This window comes from Rhinatrema bivittatum, chromosome 2 (genome assembly GCF_901001135.1).
Source record: "Rhinatrema bivittatum chromosome 2, aRhiBiv1.1, whole genome shotgun sequence".
Classification (NCBI taxonomy): domain Eukaryota; kingdom Metazoa; phylum Chordata; class Amphibia; order Gymnophiona; family Rhinatrematidae; genus Rhinatrema; species Rhinatrema bivittatum.
The window spans coordinates 352,428,992-352,453,930 of record NC_042616.1 but is presented as its reverse complement, the minus strand read 5'-3'; the positions used below and the strand labels follow the sequence as shown (position 1 = coordinate 352,453,930).

Below are 24,939 nucleotides of genomic sequence, written 5' to 3'. Positions count from 1 at the left end.
GGCCCCTGCTGAAGGTCGGCTGCCGGACCGAGGCTCACCTCCGAGGGATCGCGGAAATCACCTCAGGAATCTCGACTGGGGGAGGGACCCAACTGGCGTCACCGCAGGAGAGCGGGGCTCGTCTGTAGAGGTAAGATTTCTTCTTAATTTGGATTTCTTTGGTAAAATTTACTCTAACGCTATGCTAGGCTGCATAGAGTCCCTAACTGCTATGGAGACGGAAAATACTGAAGAGCTGCACTTCCTGCAGGGGTATATATACTAGGGCTGACGTCAGATTGAAATCTGATCCGTCTCCAACTGCTATTAGGAGTACACTATACCCATTGGTCCTGAGTCCATCTGCTACACGCTAGGAAAGAAAGGATTGCAATCCCTGGAAAACTTCTACCCATGAAAATGTAGATGTATCCAGACCAGGAGGTACATGAGGCGTACAAACTGAGCTGCCTTCCCCTGCTGAAGAACCAGTTAGGGGACTTCCAAAATCAGGCATCCCACCTGAAATGTTTTTACCCAGATCTACATCTGGATAGAAAGAACCAGGCGTAGTGAAATCAGAGGAAGATAATTCACACTTAGCCTCCGAACAGCGCTGACACAAGTCAATGGGCACTCCTGGTTGAGATTACCGAATATGACAGGCAGTCCAAAGAGAAAGGCGCTTAGGTTTCTTAGATACAGGCGTCATTAGACTAGCAGTGTGCTGATAGGCAACTGGAAGCACACTGTCTCAATACGTGACATTAATGCAACATTTATGTTTCAGATAAATTTACAACGCCCCTGAAGAAGCGAAAAAGAAACACGAGCCGTGTTGGGCACAGTTTTTCATTACTCCGGCGTTCTGGCATAAAGTTCATGGCACTCAGCAGTTCACTGAGGCAATAATTATCACTAAAGATAAGTACTTTCTACAGCAATTTATTATTTCTCTAAAAGAATTTTAAAAAATATATAAAAGAAGAAATAAGAAATAAGAAAAATAATTTAAATGAAAGTAGGCTTACAACCATGACCGATGATTAAAAACCACAATACACATGAGGATTTCAATATATGTGGTAGACTTATCACTGAGAGCATTGATGTCTAAAGCTCTCTGAAAGGTGCATGAGGTCGGGTTGTCAGTCAGATAAAAAATATATATAAAAAAATAATACTTATTTGATCCTAACATAATTTACCAATGTTTTTTTTGGGTCTTCAGTTGTGGTACACATGGTTCATGCAGTTTTTTGAAGTTCAAGTGTTAAATTATACTGCACAAATGGATCCCAACAAATTAAAGGAAACGTTCAGTTTCTCGGCAGATTATATATCGAGCATGGGTCAACCATTTTTGACCGAAGAACATTCTCCTCCTAAAGTGGATTTTGAAACATCATATAATGAATTACAGCAGCAATTAATCAGATTTGAACTTCATTCAGCCACATTAATTCAATATCTACGTCAGCAGATCATCCCTCGGGGCCTTCGGATTAATAAGGCTCCTCTGGTTTATCAAGAGGATGAATCATTTATGATTAAATGGATTGCAATTTTAAATAAGTGTTCAATAGATCTTATGACACTTATAGTGGAACGGACGAAGACGTCAATTGATGAAACAACAGCGCAAATAGTAGAACTCCAAGAAAAAATTGCCCAAGAAACATCTAATGAGCAAATGGAGCAAATGATTCAGAAATGCCAACCAGCTTTAGATGAATTTCGTTCATCGATGAAACAATTTAAGATAAAGAAAATACATCGTGATGAGGATGATTATGCGTCTAACAACGTGTACCGCTGGCTGAATAAAGAAAAAGATAAAGAGAAAACAAAAAACAAAACATCGGAGGGACGACATGTCACCTTTGATAGTTCTGATAGTGCAAGTAATTCAAGTAGTTCTGATGAAGGAACATCTTATAAATTCTCAAAGAGAGGTTCTGGAAATCGCCCCCCTTTTTTAGGCAGAGGAAGAGGACGGAATCGATGGCGATCTCAACGCAAACCTTACAATCAGGACCCAGTATCGCAGGCATACGCTCAATGGGAGGGACCGCAAACGAGGTCCAGAACACAACAAGCTCCGCCGTGATAAATATATCTCAGTACAAATTAACGGAAGCCCAGGAGCAGGTTTTAAATTTTGGATTATCTTTCGTACCATCTAATACCCATAAAGCGTTTGAAAGCCGCATTTCAATAGCTCGATTTATCCGTAAACTCCAAATTAAATTATATTGTGTAAACAACATGATTCCATCAGATACAATTTCGGTGGTGAGACCAAAATCGACATGGATCCCCCCAGGACCAATGGATCCTAAGATCAGTACATTCAGAGATTTAATATTACAAGATCTTGAAAAAATAGAATCCACCTCCAAGAAATCTTACAATAACATTTCTTCTGGCCATAAATTGGCTTTAAAGGAATTGGCTAATAATGATACAATTACAGTGAAACCTGCAGACAAAGGGGGAGGCATTATCATCCAAAATAGGGATCAATATATCCAGTCATTACAAGAACAATTGGCGGATAGAAATTACTATCAACTATTAGAGGAGAACCCCACGGTAGAATTACAGCTTAGTATTGATCAATGTTTAGATGAGAAATTTACTTCCTTCCTTACACATAAAGAAAGGAATTTTCTGAGGGTACAACACCCAAGAACACCAATACTTTATGGTATTCCAAAAATTCATAAATCGATTAGTAATCCCCCTTTAAGACCTATTGTGTCTAGCAACGGTTCACTTCTGGAACCGTTAGCAATATTTCTTAACAAATTTTTGCAACCGCATGTGGAAAAAATGAAATCCTATGTCAAAGACACAACCCAGGTATTGCAAAAGTTAACTGCGTTTGAATATCAATCTGATCAATTATTTCTGACTTCATTAGATGTAGTTTCATTGTACACTAACGTATCTCAGACTGTAGCTCTTGAAGTTATTGCGGAGACATTGGGAAATCAACCACCTTCAAGAATACCTGTTGTATTTTTGTTACAAATAGCAAATTTAGTGCTTAAAAATTTTTTTTTTCCAATTTCAAGATAAATATTATTTACAGATTCATGGAATCGTGATGGGGTCCTCAGCAGCCCCTTCCATTGCCAATCTGGTAATGGATCGATTGGAACGACATTTTGTTTATGTATCTCTTTATTTTCAGAATATTCCCTTCTGGATACGTTATATTGATGATTTGCTGTTTTTTTGGACATCAGATGAGCGGACTTTGAATCAGTTTTTGACTTGGCTAAACACAATTGATCAAAATTTAAAATTTACTACGCAATACAGTAAAGAACAAATTAATTTTTTGGATATTCAAATTCATATTCAAAATAAAAAAATTCATCACTACAATTTACCAAAAACCATCTGAACGAAATAATCTTTTACGATTCAATAGCTGTCATCCCACGGCATTTAAACGGGGATTATCAGTTAGCCAGTTCTTTCGGTTGAAACGTATCTGTTCAGATTTGCAGGATTTCAAAAAACAAGCGCAGAAATTATCATACAGATTCTTCGAACGTGGATATCCTTTTGATGCAGTCTAACACGCCTATAGACGGGCAAAATACTCTGATAGGTCTTCCCTTTTGAAGTATCAGACACGTAAACAGGAAATTCCAGATGTTTGCGTGTTACAACATTCTGACAAATCCAAGTTGATTGTCCAAAGCATAAAACGACATTGGCATATTTTGCAATTGCATTCCTCTGTTTTTGCAGATCTCCCCCTGTTTTCATATTCTCGTGGCAGGAATATAAAAGAACATATCGTCCGTGCAAATACTAGTAATATTACCATATTGAGAGCAGGTACACACAATAAATGTGGAACATGTGACATGTGCGATTTGGCAATTACAGGGGCAGAATGGCAACATCCAAACACAGGACAGGTGTATACTAAATCTTCTATTACAAATTGCTTTTCCACCAATGTAATATATGTCATCCAATGCCCTTGCCCTTTAATCTACGTTGGACGCACAAGTAGACAAATTAAAATTCGTCTACGAGAACACCGTAACAGATTGAACACTTTAAATTTGGAAGCTCCAATGGTCAAACATTGTGTAGAAAAAGGGCACTGTTTTCAGGATTTAAAATGGACAATTCTGGATCAAATTACACATTTTGAGGACAATAGAGACATTCATTCCAGGCTAAACTTTATTGAACAGAAATGGATTTTCACATTAGCAGCTGTCTCTCCAAAAGGGATGAATGAGGCTGTCAATTGGACCAGATTAATTTGACGTCTTTACGGTCCACGTCACTACGCACTTTCTGTCAGAATTTGGACGCTTCCGATTGGTTGGGACATTATTCTTGAGCGGGTTTAAAAACCGCCTAGTAAAGTAACAAAATGGAGGATCAGCTGTTTAGTATGCTGCGGAAGTCGGGTGACACAAGAGATATGTTGAATGTACGGACGAGAAGCAAGTATATTTATTGTTTAGTCTCAATAGGTGACATTAATGCAACATTTATGTTTCAGATAAATTTACAACGCCCCTGAAGAAGCGAAAAAGAAACACGAGCCGTGTTGGGCACAGTTTTTCATTACTCCGGCGTTCTGGCATAAAGTTCATGGCACTCAGCAGTTCACTGAGGCAATAATTATCACTAAAGATAAGTACTTTCTACAGCAATTTATTATTTTTCTAAAAGAATTTTAAAAAATATATAAGAGAAGAAATAAGAAATAAGAAAAATAATTTAAATGAAAGTAGGCTTACAACCATGACCGATGATTAAAAACCACAATACACATGAGGATTTCAATATATGTGGTAGACTTATCACTGAGAGCATTGATGTCTAAAGCTCTCTGAAAGGTGTATGAGGTCGGGTTGTCAGTCAGATAAAAAATATATATAAAAAAATAATACTTATTTGATCCTAACATAATTTACCAGTGTTTTTTTTGGGTCTTCAGTTGTGATACACATGGTTCACGCAGTTTTTTGAAGTTCTAGATTTTTTTTTAGGCATCCGAAAATTCTAGGCGTCGAACCTAGGCCTCCAAAAAATTAGGCTTCCCACACTAGGCATTCAAGACTTAGCCATCCCTAGGATATGCGCCATGAAAAATTAAGCGCACAGCATTGCTCAACTTCTGCGCACAGGTAAGTGGACGGCCACTTAAGGCGCCGCTTAACTTGGACGCACAGACTACTAGGCCTGCCTAAGCATCCAAAAACTGGACGCACAACTTGGACGCACAGCTAGACACACACACCATACTGACAAGCCTGTAGAGGGTAGCCTAAAGAAAGTTTGCAAAATGCCGTTGAGGTCCACCACACAGTGTGCAGCGAAAAAGCCTCAGAGTGGGGCCTAGCCTACAGAGGCTGCCCACGTCCCTCAACCTCCCACAGAGTAGGACAAACGTCGGAACCGCACGCCAAACGCAGAGACTGGGGAAAGGAGGAAGCCCTACAGCAAAAAAATCCTCCTCCTCTGTCTCTGTTTTTTTTTTTTGGTTTTTTTTTAAACTTACCCGAGTACAGAGATGGTCTCTGGCTATGGGAGGAGAAGCCATTTGCCATCACCTCCCTGCTCGGCTTCCTGCATTTTCAGCTGCTTAACAGTTAAGACCCCAAAGGCTGAAAAACCAGCTACTGGACCAAGGCACTCATCTGAGGGACCACGGAAATCACCTCAGGAATTCTCAACTGTGGAGGGACCTTTTGGTATTGTTCACCTTTGCCAAAGAATACAGAGCCAGACTTCCAAAGAAGCTGCTGTATCCAATAGATTCCAGCTCATGACTCAGCATTTCAGCTGAAATGAAAGTGAAAGTGACAGTCCTAAAAGTGATGGCTTTAGGAGTAGAGAAGAAAATGCAGCTTATGAGCTAATCCATAAAGATATGCCATGTTTGGGAAGGACATGGTCATGGTCAATGTGCTGTTCTCTTCTGAAGACTGGGACTACTCATAACATTTTCTTGCACAAAGATGAGCTACACCTTATTTAAAGAAAGAAACGAGTTTTGTGAGTATACATGTGTAATACGACACCCCAGAGCCATGCTGGCAGGTCATTATGAATACTTCTATAGAAAGTCACTTACATAAGAAAGTTACAAAAAATGCCATAATGGATCAGACCAAAGGTCCATCAAGCCCAGCAGGCCTGGATTTAGGCATAGGCAATTATCTAGGGCACCAGATTATGAAGGCGCCAAATATGCAGGCCAAATAGGAGCCTGCTTCTGCTTGCAATGTGCTATCAAAGTTTCAAAGAGGGGCTTATGTGACACTGCCTATGGGCACCAACATCTTAAACCCAGCATCCGATCTCTGACAGTGGTCAAGTCAAGTCACAAGTTCCCAGCAGCATCATAAAAAATAGCTCTGGCATCTCCAGTGAAGTGTTTATTGTCTTTTCTTATCACTTGCATTTTCTAGATGCAGCCTTGACCAATGAAAACATTAGCTCAACAAGGCAAAAAATAAGAAATTGGAAAAAAAAAATAAAAGACAACAAGTCCTCGATCAGAGCCTTTAAAAATTAAAAAATATAGGAAACTACTGTCAGGTCTATTATTATAAGATAATGTGTTCTACTTTAATAATTTAAAGTGAATTTAGTTTATCACAGCACTTTATTCAAGCTGCATGATTACACTGGACAACAGTTTTGCCAACAGATCTAGATAATTTTATTGATGTAACAATTTTACATGTTTTGCAAAAGTAATTTATTTATTTAACAGTTTTTCTATACCGACATTAGTAGGCCCATCATAACGGTTTACATCAAACAATAGATGGAAAATACAATGAACAGGGGAACGGGGAGAGGAACAACAAAAAGCAAACGCGGTGCAAAAATGGTGCTGCAACTAGAGGAGGCAGTAGGGGGAGCCTAAGAAAGAGAACTGGAGCGGTAACATGTTAACGTAATAACTTAGAGAGAGGGAGGTTAAAGGTTGGGTGGTGAGGTGACGTGAGGGGAGCATGGAACTAATCTGGATAGGCCTGGTGGAAGAGCCATGTCTTTAGCATATTCTTGAATTTGAAGGGGCAGGGCTCAAGGCGGAGGTTGGTAGGTAGGGCATTCCAACGAGTGGGGCCAGCAATTGAGAGGGCGCGATCCCTTATTGAGGTGAGGCGGGCATTCTTGAGGGATGGAATGTGCAGGGTACCTTTGAGGTTTGCTCTGGTTGGGTGGGAGGAATGTGTGAGTCGGAAAGGTTGGAGTTGTTTTTGTATATGGATTTGTGGATGATGGTGAGGGTCTTGAACAAGATGCAGGACGGGATGGGGAGCCAGTGGAGGTCTTTTAGGAGGGGGGTTATGCGGTCAGATTTGCGAGCATTCATGATGGTTCTAGCAGTGGCGTTCTGTAGCATTTGGAGGGGTTTGATTGTGGAGTAGGGGAGGCCTAAGTACAAGGAGTTGCAGTAGTCCAGTTTGGACGATCGGGTTGCTTGAATGACTGTTCTGCGATCATGGGTATGGAGTAGGGGTTTGAGTTTCTTTATAATATTGAGCTTGTAGAAGCCTTCTTTTAAGACAGAGTTGATGTGTTTTTTTAAGTTTAAATGTTGATCAATTAGTACACCCAGGTTTCGTACTGGGAGCTGTGAGGCGAAGGGGATAGCAGCTGGGTCATTATTTGGAAGGAGCTTGAGTATTTGGTGGTTGTGGATAAGGAGCAGTTCAGTCTTTGAGGAGTTTAGGGCAAGCTGGAGGTTAGTGAGTAGGGAATTAATGGAAGAGAGGCATTTCTCCCAGAGTTTAGTGTAGTGGAGATGGATTCTTGTACAGGCATAATGATTTGTACATCATCTGCGTAGATGTAGAATTTGAGACCAAGTTCAGATAGTGGCTGGCATAGGGGCAGCTTGCAAAAGTAATATACAGAATATTTAAAATAAAAAACGTAGGAAAAGAAGGGAAAAGAAATTACAAAATGGTAATGAAGGTACAAGAAAGTCCAGCATCAGGGACATGTCTCCGGTTTTAGTGTTAGTACGTGTTGTCCCTGGTCGGGTTTTATTTTGGCTTGGTGGGAGAATACCATATATTCTATTGATATGCCTGCATATATATACATATCTGTTTACTAACAAAAGTATAGTAAAAAGCAACGAATAACTTACTTTCTCAATATTTATCTGGTGCTTTCTCAATCTCTCCAGATCAATCGGAATTGCTAACTTAACGAATTTCTGGATAGCTGGCTCAAGACGACTGATATGAACCTTTTCCTCATCATCGGCCATTCTCTGTTCTGTTCTAGTCACCTCGTGTACACCACGTCTTCTTTTCTTAGCTAGACAAGCTGAAACAAAAAAAAGATCTGAAGTAAATTAGAAAAGTGAAAACGTTGGTTAAATGACTAGAGACACAGCATGTCATAATAGATGTATGGTCTAGCGTAGCAGTTCTCAACCGGTGTGTCACGACACAGCAATGCGTCACGGCTCCCGGTGTCCCAAAGTCCCAGTTAAACTTCCCTTTACCTTTTTCCTGCTCCCGTGGCCAATCGGATGCCTCATCCCTTCTTCTTGCCAGTGGGAGGAGGAAGCCGCTGATTGGCCAGTGGGGTAGGAAGAAGGGGGGCATCTCACTGCCCAGGGGTGGGGTGGTTTGAGGGGGGCTGGGAGGAGTGGCAGTGTCCAGGCCCATGGCGGCAAAGAAGTCTGACCCTGTGACCGCCACAGGCTGGAAGTGCTGAAATTAAACACAACAGCGAGCCACAAAGAAAAGAGGCCAGCTGCCCCAGGATTTCCCGCTTCCAAAAGGCAGGGAACCGCAATAGAGTAGGAATTCCACAAAGCAGCAGTGAGTCGCAAGCACGAAGAGGTCAGTTGCTCCGGGGATTCCCCCCCCTGATGCAACAGTGAGTAAGTAGCACTCAGCTATGCTGATTACAAATGGGGTAATTGGAGCTCCCAGCAGCCGTAAAAGCAGGCAGATGGGGGGGCCGCGGGAGCCTAGGGATATCCCGACAGTCAGAAGAAAGTCTTGAGTGCTGTGGCATATTTTTCTAAAATAAATGTTTGCTGCTTCAGTGCAGTTGAGAAGGCAGCAGCAGCCCTGGGAAATCTGCCACTGCGAAATTAAAGGGGAACACAGCATTGGGGCTCTAAGCAAAGTGTGTGTGAAAGAGAGACAGAGACTGGGCAGGGAGGTGACTGGGGGGTGTGCGTGTGTGAGAGAGAGAGACAGACAGACTGGGGTGTGTGTGTGTGAGAGAGAGAGAGACTGGGGGGGGTGTGTGTGTGAGAGAGAGAGAGAGACAGACTGGGGGGTGAGAGAGAGAGAGACTGGAGGGTGAGAGAGAGAGAGAGAGACTGGGGGGTGAGAGAGAGAGAGAGACTGGGGGGTGAGAGAGAGAGAGAGAGACTGACTGACTGACCGGCCCTAAAGCAGAGGACTGTGAGGACAGAGCTTCACCAGCCACTGCTGCTCCTGGTATGTGATTTCAAGGGAAAGGAGTAGGAGAGTTGCTGGAGAGGGTAAGTAAAAGTGGCATTTTAAGTTTATTTTTCTTGATTGACTGCCATTTTAATTATTGAGTATTATGTGATGTGTCTGCTGTTTTGAAATATTTTATTGATATTTGGACATGATTTAATAATTTTTATGAGTTTTAATTGTTTGACCTTATTCTGTTCATCAACTGTTTTGAAACATTAATATAGTTTTACAGTTATTTCTGTGTGGGGATATTCTGTTTTCCTAATAGGAGGTGTATTAGTGTTTAGGACCTGATTTAATATTTGTAGTGTTGCCTTTTCATAGATAGTGTTGTTATGTGTTCCATAATGCAGGTGTAACTTTGTGCAGATTAGTTTCTGTGCATTATTGCAGATCCTGGGACTGTGTTAGGTGCTATATTTCTCCAGGTTTGCACTGCATGCAGAGTGGCTTTTTTTTGTTTTCGATTCCAGTTTGTCTCCATATTTATAATATGTGGTCTTTCTGTACTTGGTGAAGGTCGGTTCTGTGTATTTGACCGAGGTGAGGTATTTTGCTAGCACGTAGGCAATTGTATCAATCTTATTTGTTGTGTTTTCTGAATAGGATATGCATTAGTGGTAAATTATTGCCTTTTCATAAGGAGGGCTATTGTGCCTGGTAGTAAAGGGAGAACCAGAATATCTTTTTTTTGCATGATGTGTTCTTTGGGTAATGCCCTAGTTCTGCTCTGCATCCATTGTTGGAGGTCAAGAGGGTTCCCGTGGATGCAGAGTGTATGTTTACATATAGCCCCGTGACAGTCACATGTTCAGTGTGTCACACATGTGAGAACCATCTGTCAGGTGTGTCCCGGCCGAAAAAAGGTTGAGAACCACTGGTCTAGACTCTAGAGTCTGGTCCTCTGCTCCTTTACCTTGGTTCAATATTGCCAATAAATCTCTATTATTATTTTCTTTGTGATTTTAGCATTACAGAGGAGTATGATATTGTTTTGTGTACCTATTTTTTTAAGTAATGGAGTGTACAGAAGACCTCTAAGGGGGTTGTATCCTGTGTAAATATAATCTTGAGTTCAAAGTGAGCAGATTTGACAGATTCAAAGAGTGTGCTGACGGGAAGTCTGATATGTCTGAGGAGTCCTTCTCAGCCTACTAGTTTTTCCATTCCAGCAGGGTTCTTGTCACAACAGATGTTGGATAGCCAACAGTATGCTCCTAAGCATTTGCCAAAGAGGCAACTATGGGGAAACTATGGACCACAACTACAGTATGGGAAATCCTGGGGCCTTATCTGGAGTTCCTTCTGAAAAGAATTCATTGATGGATGTGAGTACTAATCAGCTTGTGAATGAAGAATGACTACATCAATAGGGTTGCTTAGAGAAGGAAATTAAGACCTAAGTTCTATACTAGAGGAACAAGAAGTGTAAAGTGTATTTATTTTGTCCCTGCTGCTCATCTCTGATGTGAATCCTGTGACATCCTTTTTCATTTCATTTATTATAAACTAACAAATCAAATACAAGATCTGTCCAAGGCAATGTTAAGCATCATACAAAGAAAGAAAACAAATAATTTAAAATCTATTTTTAAAACAATATAAAACATATTTCTCCCTCCTTCAATAACTTTTTGGTGATTTTTTTTTTTTTTATTGTGAATTGACTGCTAGTACCTCAGAAAATTACACGTTTATAATTTTTAAATATAATCCATTGAGTAAGACTCTGTTAAAACCTAGGGCTGTAGGACTGAGAGGTGAGTCTGCCAATGTAATAAAGAAAAGATTGAAGAATTTGGGGTACATTTTTAAACTTTCAAGCGTGCACTTCCTGGTGCGCACACATGGACGTGCCAATTTTATAACATGCATGCGCATGTTATAAAATCTGGGGGCTGCGCGCACAGCGGATGGCCTAATTTTTGAAAAGTATGCATGGCGACAAGATTGGGCCTCTCATATTTCCCTTCCAGTCCGCTCCAATTAAGGAGCGAACTGGGAGGCAACTTTCCAACCCATCTATCTAACCTCCCTTCCCCTTCCCCTCTCCTCCCCACCACCTAAACCTAACCTACCTTTTTGCTTTTATTTTGTAAGTTACTGCTCCTCCGCTGTACTGGCTGCCTCCAGCCCCGCCCCCCAGACTGCCTCTTTCCTTGGGCCCGGCACTTCTGCGTGTAACCTCCGTTTGGGTGTCAGGGTGCAGTCTGATAGTCAGAGAAGGGAAAAGGTGATCGTTTGATATTTCCCCTGTCCAGTTTAAGAAAATATTATCCTTAGCCTCTGGACCAGATCCAGTCCATTAGCTGCCCAATCAAATTATTTTTTGAACCGAAGGATCAGCGCAAGTGTTTTGATACCACAAATCAAGCTAAAGTTTTTCTCTCAGAGCAAAACCCAAATTGGAACCGGGTAGAAAGCTGAGATAGCAGGGTTTGGCTGAATTCTACATGGATTGCTGGGCATTGATGAAGTCAGTAACAATGGAGCTCTGACTTTCTTAAGTTCTACATTTGGGACAAAAATGTCTGAGCATAGCTTTTTCAGTGTGATGGCCTGAGGTAGCTTATCACTTTATTATTCTTTAAGGATATTTCCTCAATATTTCTATTTTAGTGGGTCTTCCACAGATTGCTGCCTACCAGTTTTGTTTATGGTGGGAGAGCATATTATGTTTGATCCTGGAAGCCCTGGAATTTTCTTCATTGAGAACCAGTGATTGGACTTATAGACTGGCATTTTTGTTAAAGATCGGGATGCTTTTTGGGTCTTCATGACTGGATTTTTTTTTTCTTTCTTTTCATCCTGAACTATGATCTGGACTGATCACCTTGGTTACTTACGAAGTGCTGTTTGTGTTTTCATTACTATTATAATGACTATTTTTTTTTTTTTTACAGGGTCCTTGATGTGACTGCTTTATTTGGGCTGATTGTCTGGTGTTGAAGGATTTAGATTAGATTTAGATTCATTTAAATTTACAAACCGCCTAATCACAAAAAGGTCTAGGCAATGAACAATAATGACATACACAATAAAAGAACATAAAACATTAACTGAAATACACTCATTAAAAACAAATAAATAATATAAAACCAAATACAAAAACAGTAAGGTAAAATAATTAAAAATAGCTTGTTTGAAACAAAAATGTTTTGAGGAGAGACTTAAGTGTTTTAACAGATTCACACTGCCATATTTCTAGAGGTAAAGAATTCCAGAAATTGGGTCCTGTTACAGAGAAAGAGCATTTGCAAGTTGTATGCAAATGAGCGACCTTTGGGGAAGGAACATCGAGGAGATAGTGTTATGATGAGCAAAGATTGTGAACTGGTTGATAAAACTTGAGAATAGCATTTGCCCAGGGATATGAAATATCATTGATAAGTTTGTGAATGATAAGACCAATTTTAAATTTGACTGTCAGGAATAGATAGCCAATGCATAAGAACATAAGAAAATGCCATACTGGGTCAGACCAAGTCTATTCCATGTTACCTTTGCTAATGGCAGTGGGTATTCTCTAAGTGAACATAATAGCAGGTAATGGACTACTCCTCCAAGAACTTATCCAATCCTTTTTTAAACACATCTATACTAACTGCACTAACCACATCCTCAAGCAACAAATTCCAGAGTTTAATTGTGTGTTGAGTAAAAAAGAACTTTCTCCGATTAGTTTTAAATGTGCCCCATGTTAACTTCATGGAGTGCCCCCTAGTCTTTCTACTATCTGAAAGAGTAAATAACCGATTCACATCTACCCGTTCTAGACCTCTCATGATTTTAAACATCTCTATCATATCCCCCCTCAGCCGTCTCTTCTCCAAGCTGAAAAGTCCTAACCTCTTTAGTCTTTCCTCATAGGGGAGCTGTTCCATTCCCCTTATCATTTTGGTAGCCCTTCTCTGTACCTTCTCCATCGCAATTATATCTTTTTTGAGATGCAGCGACCAGAATTATACACCGTATTCAAGGTGTAGTCTCACCATGGAGTGATACAGAGGCATTATGACATTTTCCGTTTTATTCACCATTCCCTTTCTAATAATTCCCAACATTCTGTTTGCTTTTTTGACTGCCGCAGCACACTGAACAGACGATTTCAATGTGTTATCCACTATGACGCCTAGATCTCTTTCTTGGGTTGTAGCACCTAATATGGAACCTAACATTGTGTAATTATAGCATGGGTTATTTTTCCCTATATGCATAACCTTGCACTTATCCACATTAAATTTCATCTGCCATTTGGATGCCCAATTTTCCAATCTCACAAGGTCTTCCTGCAATTTATCACAATCTGCTTGTGATTTAACTGAACAATTTTGTGTCATCTGCAAATTTGATTATCTCACTCGTCGTATTTCTTTCCAGATCATTTATAAATATATTGAAAAGTAAGGGTCCCAATACAGATCCCTGAGGCACTCCACTGTCCACTCCCTTCCACTGAGAAAATTGTCCATTTAATCCTACTCTCCGTTTCCTGTCTTTTAGCCAGTTTGCAATCCACGAAAGGACATCGCCACCTAACCCATGACTTTTTACTTTTCCTAGAAGCCTCTGATGAGGAACTTTGTCAAACGCCTTCTGAAAATCCTAGTATACTACATCTACCGGTTCACCTTTATCCACATGTTTATTAACTCCTTCAAAAAAAGTGAAGCAGATTTGTGAGGCAAGACTTGCCCTGGGTAAAGCCATGCTGACTTTGTTCCATTAAACCATGTCTTTCTATACTTTCTGTGATTTTGATGTTTAGAACACTTTCCACTATTTTTCCTGGCACTGAAGTCAGGCTAACCGGTCTGTAGTTTCCTGGATCGCCCCTGGAGCCCTCTTTAAATATTGGGGTTACATTTGCTATCCTCCAGTCTTCAGGTACAATGGATGATTTTAATGATAGGTTACAAATATTTACTAATAGGTCTGAAATTTCATTTTTTAGTTCCTTCAGAACTCTGGGGTGTATACCATCTGGTCCAGGTGATTTACTACTCTTCAGTTTGTCAATTAGGTCTACCACATCTTCTAGGTTCACCGTGATTTGATTCAGTCCATCTGAATCATTACCCATGAAAACCTTCTCCATTACAGTTCAATAAGAGCTCCAATGCAGTTCAATAAGAGCTGGAATAATGTGAACAGAACGTTTTGTACCCGAGATGAAACATGCAGTTGAGATGAAACATCCAGCTGAATTCAACAAAATCTGCATAGGACGGATTGTGGAGGACAGAAGACCAATTTAGAGACTGTTGCAGTAATCTAAGATAGGGAAGATAGATGCCTGGACAATCTGAAATTCAGGAGGATATAGCAATTTTCTTAAGACCAAGAAGAGCTCTTAGTCTGTAGAAGCCATGTTGAATTACTTGTTTTATTTGAGGTGTGAGAGAGCTGTCAATTATGACACCTAAGCTTTTTGCTTGCTTTTGGATTGTGAAAGAATGACTGTCGAGGCAAATGGAAGTTTCTTTAAAAGGCTTAAATGGGATAGAAAGAGATAGAAAGATGGTTTTGGACATGTTTAGTGACAGTTTATTATGTTTTAACCAGGACTTGATAGCAGTGAAACAATTTATTTATTTGATGAGTTTATATATCATTGTTCAGTAGAGCCATCATAACGTTGAACATTTTTAAAAATGATGGATGTGAGTGACAGTTTCATTCCAGGAAGGATGGACACGGATAATGAATTGAATGCCATCTGCGTAAAGTTTATAAGAGTCATTATGGGTAGTGAGAAGCTTGCAGATAGGAGCTAGGTAGACATTGAATAGCATAAAGATAGGGCTGAACCCTGGGGAGCTCCACGTTTGATTGAAGAAATATAAGAAAGTTCATTTTGAAATTTTATTTGCTGAGAATGATCAGAAAGAAATGATTGAAACCACTGAAGTACCGGAAATACCACATTCTTGTAGATGGTAGAGGAAAATACGATGATCGATAGTATCGAACGTGGATGAAATATCCAGAGAAACTAGAATGAATTGAGAACTAGCATCTATGCCTCTTCTGACAGAATCTGTGAGAAAGAGAAGAAGTAATTCAGTGCTAAGACAACGACAGAAACCAAACTGGTGTGGATCAAGGATGCCATGTTTTTTTTTAAGATAATTGAGAAAGAACAGACTCCTCAAGAAATTTGGTAAAAAAAAGGAAGCGCTGAAATGGGTCTGTAATTGGTGGGGTTGTTGTGATCAAGATGTGTGGGTTGGTTTTCATTTTTTTAGCAGTGGACGTACAATGCCTTTTTTTTAAGCAGGAAGGAACAATACCTTCAGTTAAAGAAGAGTTAATTAATTGGGCAAAGATGGGAGATAAGGTTTCTTTAACTGCCTTGAAAAGAGCAGAGGAGCAAAAAAAGTGTAGGTAGAAAGTAGTATTGGATTTGGTAATAAGCTGGTTGACCTCAAGGGAGGAGACATATTCAAAAGTATCCCAGATTGAAATTGGCAAAGTCAGAGAAGAATTAAACCAGTCAGGAACAGTGATGAAATTTAAGCAATGTTTTTCAATTTTTAGATTAAAAGAGACAAGAAAAACTTGATAAAGTTTCAATAGGGACTGACCTAATAGAATTGACAGAAAGTAAAAAGTTTGGCTATATTAAACAATGTTTTGGGATCATATCCAATTTTATTAATTATATTGGAATAGTAATCTTTTTTAGCTTCTAAAATCATGGTTTGCTAAGTTTTAAGGCATGACCCAAAAGTCTTGAATGGAAAAAGTGGAAGGTTTTTTACGCCAGAGTTTTTCAGATTTTCTAAGAACTTGCCGGGCAGTTTTAATGGAATTATTGATACATGGTTGACGACTTTTATAGGAAGGGGAAATTTACTTCAAAGGAACTAGCTTGTTAAGAGTAGAGTCAAGAAATGAATTCCATTTGCAGATAGCATTGGAGATATCTAGACTAGCAACACTGGTACTGAAAGTAGAAAGATCGATGTCAAATGCAGAGCTATCAATGATACCACGTTTAAGTAGTTTAGCAGGAACAACATCTGCTTCAGAAAAGTTCAAGGTAGAGGAAAAAGAACAATTAAATAAGATATTTATCTTACATCAAATTTTTTCACAAATGAGAAATGTTTGACTAAAGATTATAAAGTTGAATATCAAGGGTAATAAGAAGTTCTGAAGAAGCAATAGCACGTAATATATTTGTTTCATGCAAAAAACGAGTATATCATCTAACCAACAGGTCGATACTTAGCTATTCCCCTCCGATACTGTGACGCACGCTCAGATTATCTCCTTTGTAACCCGCTATTTTGCTGCGTCCTTAACCTGTTAGTTTACCGCTACCCTCTACTTGGTGTTAGTGTGGTGTTCGAAAATTAAAACGGGAATAAAGTGTAAAAAATGGTGTAAAAAAAAAAAGTGTAAAAACATTGCTTACCTGCCCTGGCCCCGTCCGGTCTCCAGTGCAGCCCCAGTCCTGTCCCCTCCTCCCGAAGCAAAAAAAAAAAAACCGAAAAAGTAGCAAGGCTCGGGCCTGCTACGGTAGTCCCTTCTCCCTTCCTCCCGATTTCGGCGCTCAAGGCGGCCGGGTGGGCGTGCATTCATCCAGGCAGGGGGAGCCGGCGGCGAAAGCGGCCTCCTGCTCCCTCTGCCTGGATGAATGCACGCCTCCGCCGGCAGTGAATGAATGCCCGTGCGATTTCGGCGCTCAAGGCATGAGCGCCGAAATCGCACGGGCATTTATTTACTGCCAGCGGGGGCTGTGCATTCATCCAGCAGCCCCCGCCGGCAGCGAATGAATGCCCGTGCGATTTCGGTGCTCAAGGCAGTCACATGACGTGACGTCACGCCTTAAGCGCCGAAATCGCACGGGAATTCATTCGCTGCCGGCGGGGGCCGTGCATTCATCCAGCGGCCCCCGCCGGCAGCGAATGAATGCCCGTGCGATTTCGGTGCTCAAGGCAGTCACATGACGTGACGTCACGCCTTGAGCGCCGAAATCGCACGGGCATTCATTCGCTGCCGGCGGGGGCCGTGCATTCATCCAGCGGCCCCCGCCGGCAGCGAATGAATGCCCGTGTGATTTCGGTGCTCAAGGCAGTCACATGACGTGACGTCACGGCATGAGCGCCGAAATCGCACGGGCATTCATTCACTGCCGGCGGGGGCCGCTGGATGAATGCACGGCCCCCGCCGGCAGTAAATGAATGCCCGTGCGATTTCGGCGCTCATGCCTTGAGCGCCGAAATCGCTCAGGCATTCATTCGCTGCCGGCGGGGGCCGTGCATTCATCCAGGCAGAGGGAGCCGGAGGCCGCTTTCGCCGCCGACTCCCTCTGCCTGGATGAATGCAAGCCCACCCGGCCGCCTTGAGCGCCGAAATCGGGAGGAGAGGAGAAGGGAGAAGGGACTACCGTAGCAGGCCCGAGCCTTGCTACTTTTTCAGTTTTGTTTTGGTTTTTTTTGCTTCGGGAGGAGGAGACAGGACTGGGGCTGCACCGGAGACCGGACGGGGCCAGGGCAGGTGAGCGGGGGCTGGGGGATAGTTTGCCGAGCATCGGGGAACATAACTGTCCACTTCCTGGTACCTGTCATTTCAAATGTCATTTGAAATGACATTTGAAATGACAGATACCAGCGCAGCCGTGAAGCGTTAGGCCCGCGAATCCAGGATACTGTATAGGCGCTCTATACAGTAAAATGGGTTGCGCGGGCCTAACGCTTGCCTAAGGCTTCGCAGCCGCGGCATGCATTTGCATGCAATTTGAAGAGAGTATCGAGCGGTAGGTGAAGAGAACTGTGCGTGCGGGGAACGAGGGTGCGCCTGACACTGCCGCACTGTTTCTACCGCGGCCTTAGAGTATCGACCCGCAAGAGAGCAATAGTTGTGTAAATTTTAATTGTTAGGGAGAAAATTTCTCTTTTTGGATGCTCTGGAATAGTTATGATCAGGGTTGTCATGCTGTAAACACCAGCAGTAGTCTGCCATCATGTTGATGTAAATCGCCTAGGCCTCCTTGTGGTAGGCGATTAATACATTTTAATAAATGAAATGAAAATGAAAAATGTTTGTGTTCCATCTGCCTTGATATCTTAAGTTTCATGGTCTTGATGTCTTGGTGAAAGCGTTCTCCTTGTTTTTCACTCATAGCTCCAAGATTTGAAGGGAAGTAGTTCATGTGGCTATCAAGGAAATGCAATTTGACACTCATGTTTGCTTCCAGTCTTTGAAAAGCAATCAACAAATTGATTCAACAAAATGCATATTCAGCATTTATTTTTGCGTATTCAGCATGTCTTTCTGTGCATTCAGCATATCTAAATAATGGGCAATTTGAAGACATACACGCACGCTATCCAGCGCACGCACATGGATACGTGATTTTATAACATACGTGCGTAGGCATATTATAAAATCGGGGGTCAGCACGCGCAAAGGGGTGCACAATTGTGCACCTTGCGTGCGCCAAGCCGAGTTGCCTTCCCCCATTCCCTTCCCCCTAGACTGACCTTCCCACCCCTTCCCCTAACCTCCCCCCCCCAGCCCTATTCTAACCCTCCCTCCCTGACTTTTATCTTACCTTTTGCGCCCTGTCGGCACACGATCCTCCAACACAGCGGTAATGGCCGCTGTGTCGGAAGCCTCTGGCCCCACCCCGCCCCCAGACCGCCCCTTTTTGCAAGCCCCGGGACTTACACGCGTCCGAAGCTTTAGGCCTGGTGCGTGTAGGGCTTTGAAAATCTAGCCCAATGTTACGTTATTGCTATAAGAGTATGAATAGACAGCATTTTGCGGAAAAACTGGACGTGACTGGAAGAAAAGAATGTGATTTTTGAATTCGGCACACTAAAATACATAAAGATCACATGTTATCTTGTAGTCAGCAAAACTGATGTAGACCAGTGTAATGATCAGACCAGGGGACCTGTGTAATGATAGGGGGTGAGAAACTGGAGAGCTGAGAAGAATTAACAAAGATCAGATCTAGAGTGTGACCAGATCAATGGGTTGAATTGGAAATGATTTGGGTGCAGCCCAAGATGGTCATAATATCTAGGAAAAGTTCACAATGAGATGGAGGATCAGTATCAACGTGAAGATTGAAATCCCCTAAAATGATCAGATTGTTTAACGTAGTTTTAATAAGCATTAAATGTTCAAAAAAAAAAAAAGAGAGAAATGTTAGGAGGAGCATACACTAGGCAGACAGAGAAACTGGAAAGAGAGAGAATGAACATTTCTAAAGGAGAACCATGCGCTATGATTTCTGTTTTGGCATGCCAGCAATTTTTGTAAATGAAAAGTAGACCTCCATCCTTTTTTTTTTTTTTAAACTAGGTAGCAAAAAGTAGGAGTAATTAGAAGGCCAGATTAGATTTAGAGTTATGAAATCAGAGTCTAGAAGGAGGGGGGAATGCTAGTGGGAGTGGCACCCAAATGTGCCTACGTATGTGATCGGTGGATAGAATATGAGGTATATGTGTGAGAAGCAGATAAGGGAGGGCTAAGAATAGGCCACAAGATAAGTTGGGGAAGGGGAAAGTATTTTGGAAGGGAGAGGGAAGGGGGAGGGAAAGAGGGGTAGATTCCAAGGAAATTTGAACAGTGAATGGATGAAAGACAGGGTATGCTTTTCTATTTTTGATCTCTTCGTGGTCATTATTGGGCTCAGGATTTTAGGTGGACCCTTAAGCTGGGGGATGTCTGCCTTGCTTTTCTCAGATATATGGTGGCATGCTGTTGAATTTCTGTGGGAAGTAAGGTAATTTTTTGGAATACGGATGCTCTGGGTCTCCTATTAAGAGACAAAAAGTATTATCCTTCTTATAGAAACAAGGGGCAAGTATTACATTGTTGCAAGAGACGCATCTTTCAGAGAAAGAACATTTGAAGCTGAAAAGAGATTGGGTGGGGTGTGTTCGTGCAGCTTCATCCGCAGTTACTAGGAAAGCAAAGGTTGCTATCTTATTCCACAAGTCCTTAGCTATCACTGAAAACCGGGTTCTGGTAGTTCTGGGGATCGTTATGTCATTTGGGTAGGCACTATTTTTGGAGAACAACTCTGTGTTTGCTTGCTATATGCCCCTAATGTCTATTCTCATGAGTTTTTCACTAAGTTGCTTCAGCAATTGACACAGTTGGGGGACATTCCATTAATAGTGGGAGTGGACATGAATTGTGTTTTGATCCTTGGTTGGACAGAGAATTACAGAGAGTGTAATTAAAATACCAAATTTGGGATGTAGAAAGGGGGTCTTTATGTAGGTCCTTGAATTTATTAGATATGTGGCGTTTACTGCAACCAGGACTTAAGGAGTTCACTTATGTGTCCAGGGCTGATCCTATGCAAAGTTGTTTACATTCTATTTTAATATCTGAAAAGTTGTTTGCTAAAATATATACTGTGGATATTGGCCCCTTTGTAATTTCTGACCATTCTCCTCTGATCCTACACTATACATTTGAAAGATTGGATTGTTTCTATCTTTGGAGAATGCTCGCTAACTTATTTAATGATCCTGACTTTAAAATTTTTGTTTTTAGTAAATGGCAGGATTATGCTAAAAAAACAAAAGAGCAACATCAAGAACAACCTGGACTATATTGGGAAGTAGCCAAGGCTGTTTTGGAGAGGGGAGATCATCTCTTTTGCATCTTCTAAGAAGAAATTAATGAACCAAAATATTCTTAGGCTGGAAAAGCAGTTACATAAGGCACACTTGAAGCTGGCTGGGAATATGAATGCAGCCAATCGGGAGACATTTTTTGTTGTGCAAGCTGAACTGAATACGTTACTACATCAACGTACCGCAAATACTCTTTTATATTACAAGAATCAATTTTTTCAATGTGGTAATAACGTGAGGAGGGGGTTGGCACGGTTATTTAAATCTGATCAGGGTTCTAAATTTACTCATACTCTTAAGGATAGCACGAGTACGAGAGTTTGCAATAATAGAGGAAATTCGAACAAATTGCGCATATTTTATGAGCAATTCTATTCTGACAGTCCTGAGCATGCTATGAACAGGAGGGAATTTTTTCATGGGCTACACTTACCTCAGGTCTCTGGGGACTTGTCCCTATATTTAGAGCATCCAATAAGTACGGTGGAAATTCTTGATGTTGTTCACTCTCTCAAAGCAGGTAAAACACCCAACCCAGATGGTTACCCTGCCCAATTTTATAAAATGATGAGGGCGCACTTGTTGTTGTCCTTAGAAAAAACATTTAATGAGGCAGTTGATTCAGGGATATTACTCTCTTCCATGAAAGATGCTCTTATTACTCTGATACAAAAAAAGGGGAAGGATTTGGAGTTGATTTGTACAATACAGCTAGGGGAGACTGCAGTGTACAAATCAACTCCTCTTGTTACAATTTTCATCACTTATAAGGTCTAAAATTGTTTTATGATATCAATTTTACAATGAATACCTCTGAATGTGTCTGTAACACCCTCGTAACCCCAACCCACCTCCCAAAAACTCACCCTGAATCATAGTTCCCCCTTACAATGGTCCATATATAGGAGTATCAGACAGACTTATAGTCTGTCAATCTGTCTCTCTCTCACCCTCTTTCGTTATGCCTACTGAGGAGCTGTAGCAAAGTAACACACATACGCACGCTGCTAAGGAAAATTAGGGGTTATGTTCATCAGTGCTTGTTCCGCCTCTGGAATGCCCATGCCCTGCTCCTTTTCCGCCTACTTTTTCTGGGTGCGTGTACATCAATATACACGCCTTGCCCAGCTATTTAAAATTTGCGTAGCTCCTGTGTGGCCCACTTACGCACGTATGTAGCCGTTTTTACGCGTGCAAGGCTTTTAAAATCTACCTCTTAATGTTCTTTTCTGACTTTTAGATATCAATGATAATTTTGATGTATACAATAGGTATTCTTTATTATTTTTATGGAAATTCTGTATCATGGTTAAGAAATGTATTCTTGTCCAATGGTTGAAATCTGATTCACCCTGCCTGACAATGTGGGAAAAACAGATGCACAATAGTCTGGTGAGTAGCAGGAACAAGTGCCATTCTCTTTTCTTGTTATTTCCTGTCCAGAAAGGCTTCAAGCTAAGTATATTATACTACTGCCTTAAATCTCTGTAATATAGCCAAAAGGTTTTGCATATTTGCATTGTTGGTGTGTCTTTGAGGGCATTTCCCAGACTGCAGCGCTAGAGGTCAGAAAGTGTAGAGTATTGATATTGATTGTTAGCAGTGGAAAACAGGAAAAAACATTTTTAAAAACTCCTCACCTAACAATAGGCAGCTTGTCTTAAAAGTGGGACTGATCCTAATCAATATCAGACAGATAGTCTGGTGAATAGCAGGGGCACGTGCCATTCTCTTTTCTGGTTATTTCCTGTTCTGAAGGGCTCCAAGCTAAATATTTTATATTACCGCTTTAAATCTCTGTAATATAGCCAAAAGGTTTTGTATATTTGCATGGTTGGTGTCTGAGGGGAATGCTCAGACTGTAGTACTGAAGGGCAGGAAGTGTGGAATATTGATATGGATTGTTAGCATGCTAAAATGGAGAAATTACATACCTGATAATTTCATTTTCCTTAGTGTAGACAGATGGACTCAGGACGAATGGGTATAGTGTATTCCTGATAGCAGATGGGAGATGGAGTCAGATTTCAAAGGTGATGTCAGCCTACATATACCCGTGCAGGAAGCTTAGCTCTTCAGTATTCTCCTCGAAAAACAATTGTGGATATATGTGTGCTCTAATAACTTGATTAACTAAGACTGGTTCAACTGATTTCCAAATTGGAGACTGCCAGTGCACTCAACCGAATAACGCCGACACCCGGCAACTAGGGTGTCTTGAACTAGGGATAATACCTGGCTTACCCGTGCTTGTTTTGTTCTCGGTGTTTGCCATCCGAGTTTTCAGGATTCCGGGGCAGCCGTGGGCGGGATGCTGAGTCCATCTGTCTACACTAAGGAAAACGAAATTATCAGGTAATTTCTCCATTTCCTAGCGTGTAGCCAGATGGACTCGGGACCAATGTGATGTACGAAAGCTACTCCCAAACAGGGCGGGAGGCTGCCCATGGCCCACTTGTACTGCCCTTGCAAACGTTGTGTCCTCCCGAGCCTGGACATCCAGGTGGTAGAACCTGGAGAAGGTGTGTATGGAGGACCATGTCGCCGCCTGACAGATCTCGGCAGGCGACAGCAGCTTGGTTTCCGCCCAGGACACTGCTTGGGCCCTTGTTGAATGGGCCTTGACTCAGAGGTGGAGGCTTCCCAGCCTCTACGTAGGCTGCCTTGATTACTTCTTTGATCCAGCGGGCTATTGCTGCCCCAAGGCAACTTCACCTAGTTTCTTTCCACTATAAAGGACGAATAGGTGGTCCATCTTTCGCACAGATTCCGATATTTCCAGGTATCGGACTAGGAGTCTACCGATGTTACGATGGCGAAGAAGGCATGAGTCTTCCGTGTCCTTATGTTCGTCTGGAGATGGTAGCGAGATGGTTTGGTTTAGATGAAATTGAGAAACCATAGGTGGTGTGGTCCGGCCACAGAGCGAAATGGCAGCTTGAGCGGAGAGCTCCAGAGCACCATGAGGGGTAATAAGGAATAATCCTCCTCCATCCTCCCCAGCTAGTGATCTTTCCTATTCACTTATATTCATGCCTTTTAAGAAAAAAGCGGCAGATTAGAGCAAATACTCGTACTACAAACTAAGAGAAGATTCGGCAGCTCATGCTCATAGCACGGCTCCCGACACATCAACCCAAATGATGGACGACTGATTCTCTAAGCGGCGAGCATAGCTGTCCGCTCTCGGAGGTAGCAACAAGAATTGAGTTCAGACAATGGTTTAGCGATTTAAGACGTGATATGAAGGCAAATAAAAAAGAAGAACTGCTTGACAAGATGGCGGAAATGCGAGAGGAAATGAGCAAGATAGGTCACAGAGTGGACGACTGTGACATTCGGTTGGAATCCCAAGAGCATAAAATGATACAACTACAATCTCAATATGATTCTATAGCTAAAGGGGGTGATGATCTCCTTTTAAAGTTAGAAGACTTGGAAAACAGAAATCAGAGGAGTAACCTACGGTTTCGAGGAATCCCTGAAACGGAGGCCTACCATGATTGCCATGAGGTCGTCCGATCAATATGTTCCTTTTTTCTGACTCCAAGCGAAGAGCCCAATGGGGAGCCTTCTGTCCTCACAGTGGAGCTGGAATGGGCACACTGCACAATGGGGCCGCGCAACGGGAATTTATCAAGGGACATAATTGCTTGCTTTTCGCAATACCCCATCAAGGAGCAAGTCCTAGCAGCGGTGCGAAAAAAACAAACCTGGCAGTGGAAAGATTCGAACATATCTGTTCCTCCGGACTTGTCTCCAGGAACGCTGAAACGTCGACAGACATACGCGCCGGTTACTTCAGCCTTGCGGAAAGAGAACATTAGGTATAAGTGGCTATTCCCGACAGGGATCCCAATGAC

At 41.7% G+C, this 24,939-nt stretch overlaps 1 protein-coding gene across 3 annotated transcripts in view; it reads right to left on the bottom strand.

Moving 5' to 3' along the window:
- The window catches only part of STX17 (syntaxin 17), a 237,667-nt gene that overhangs the window by 181,473 nt on the left and 31,255 nt on the right, over window positions 1–24,939 (bottom strand). For all 3 annotated transcript variants that reach the window (XM_029589914.1, XM_029589912.1, XM_029589911.1), the window contains exon 2: window positions 8,141–8,322. In XM_029589914.1, coding sequence (XP_029445774.1) covers window positions 8,141–8,263 — 123 coding nt within the window. In that variant the 5' untranslated portion in view covers window positions 8,264–8,322. The remainder of the gene's footprint in view (window positions 1–8,140; window positions 8,323–24,939) is intronic.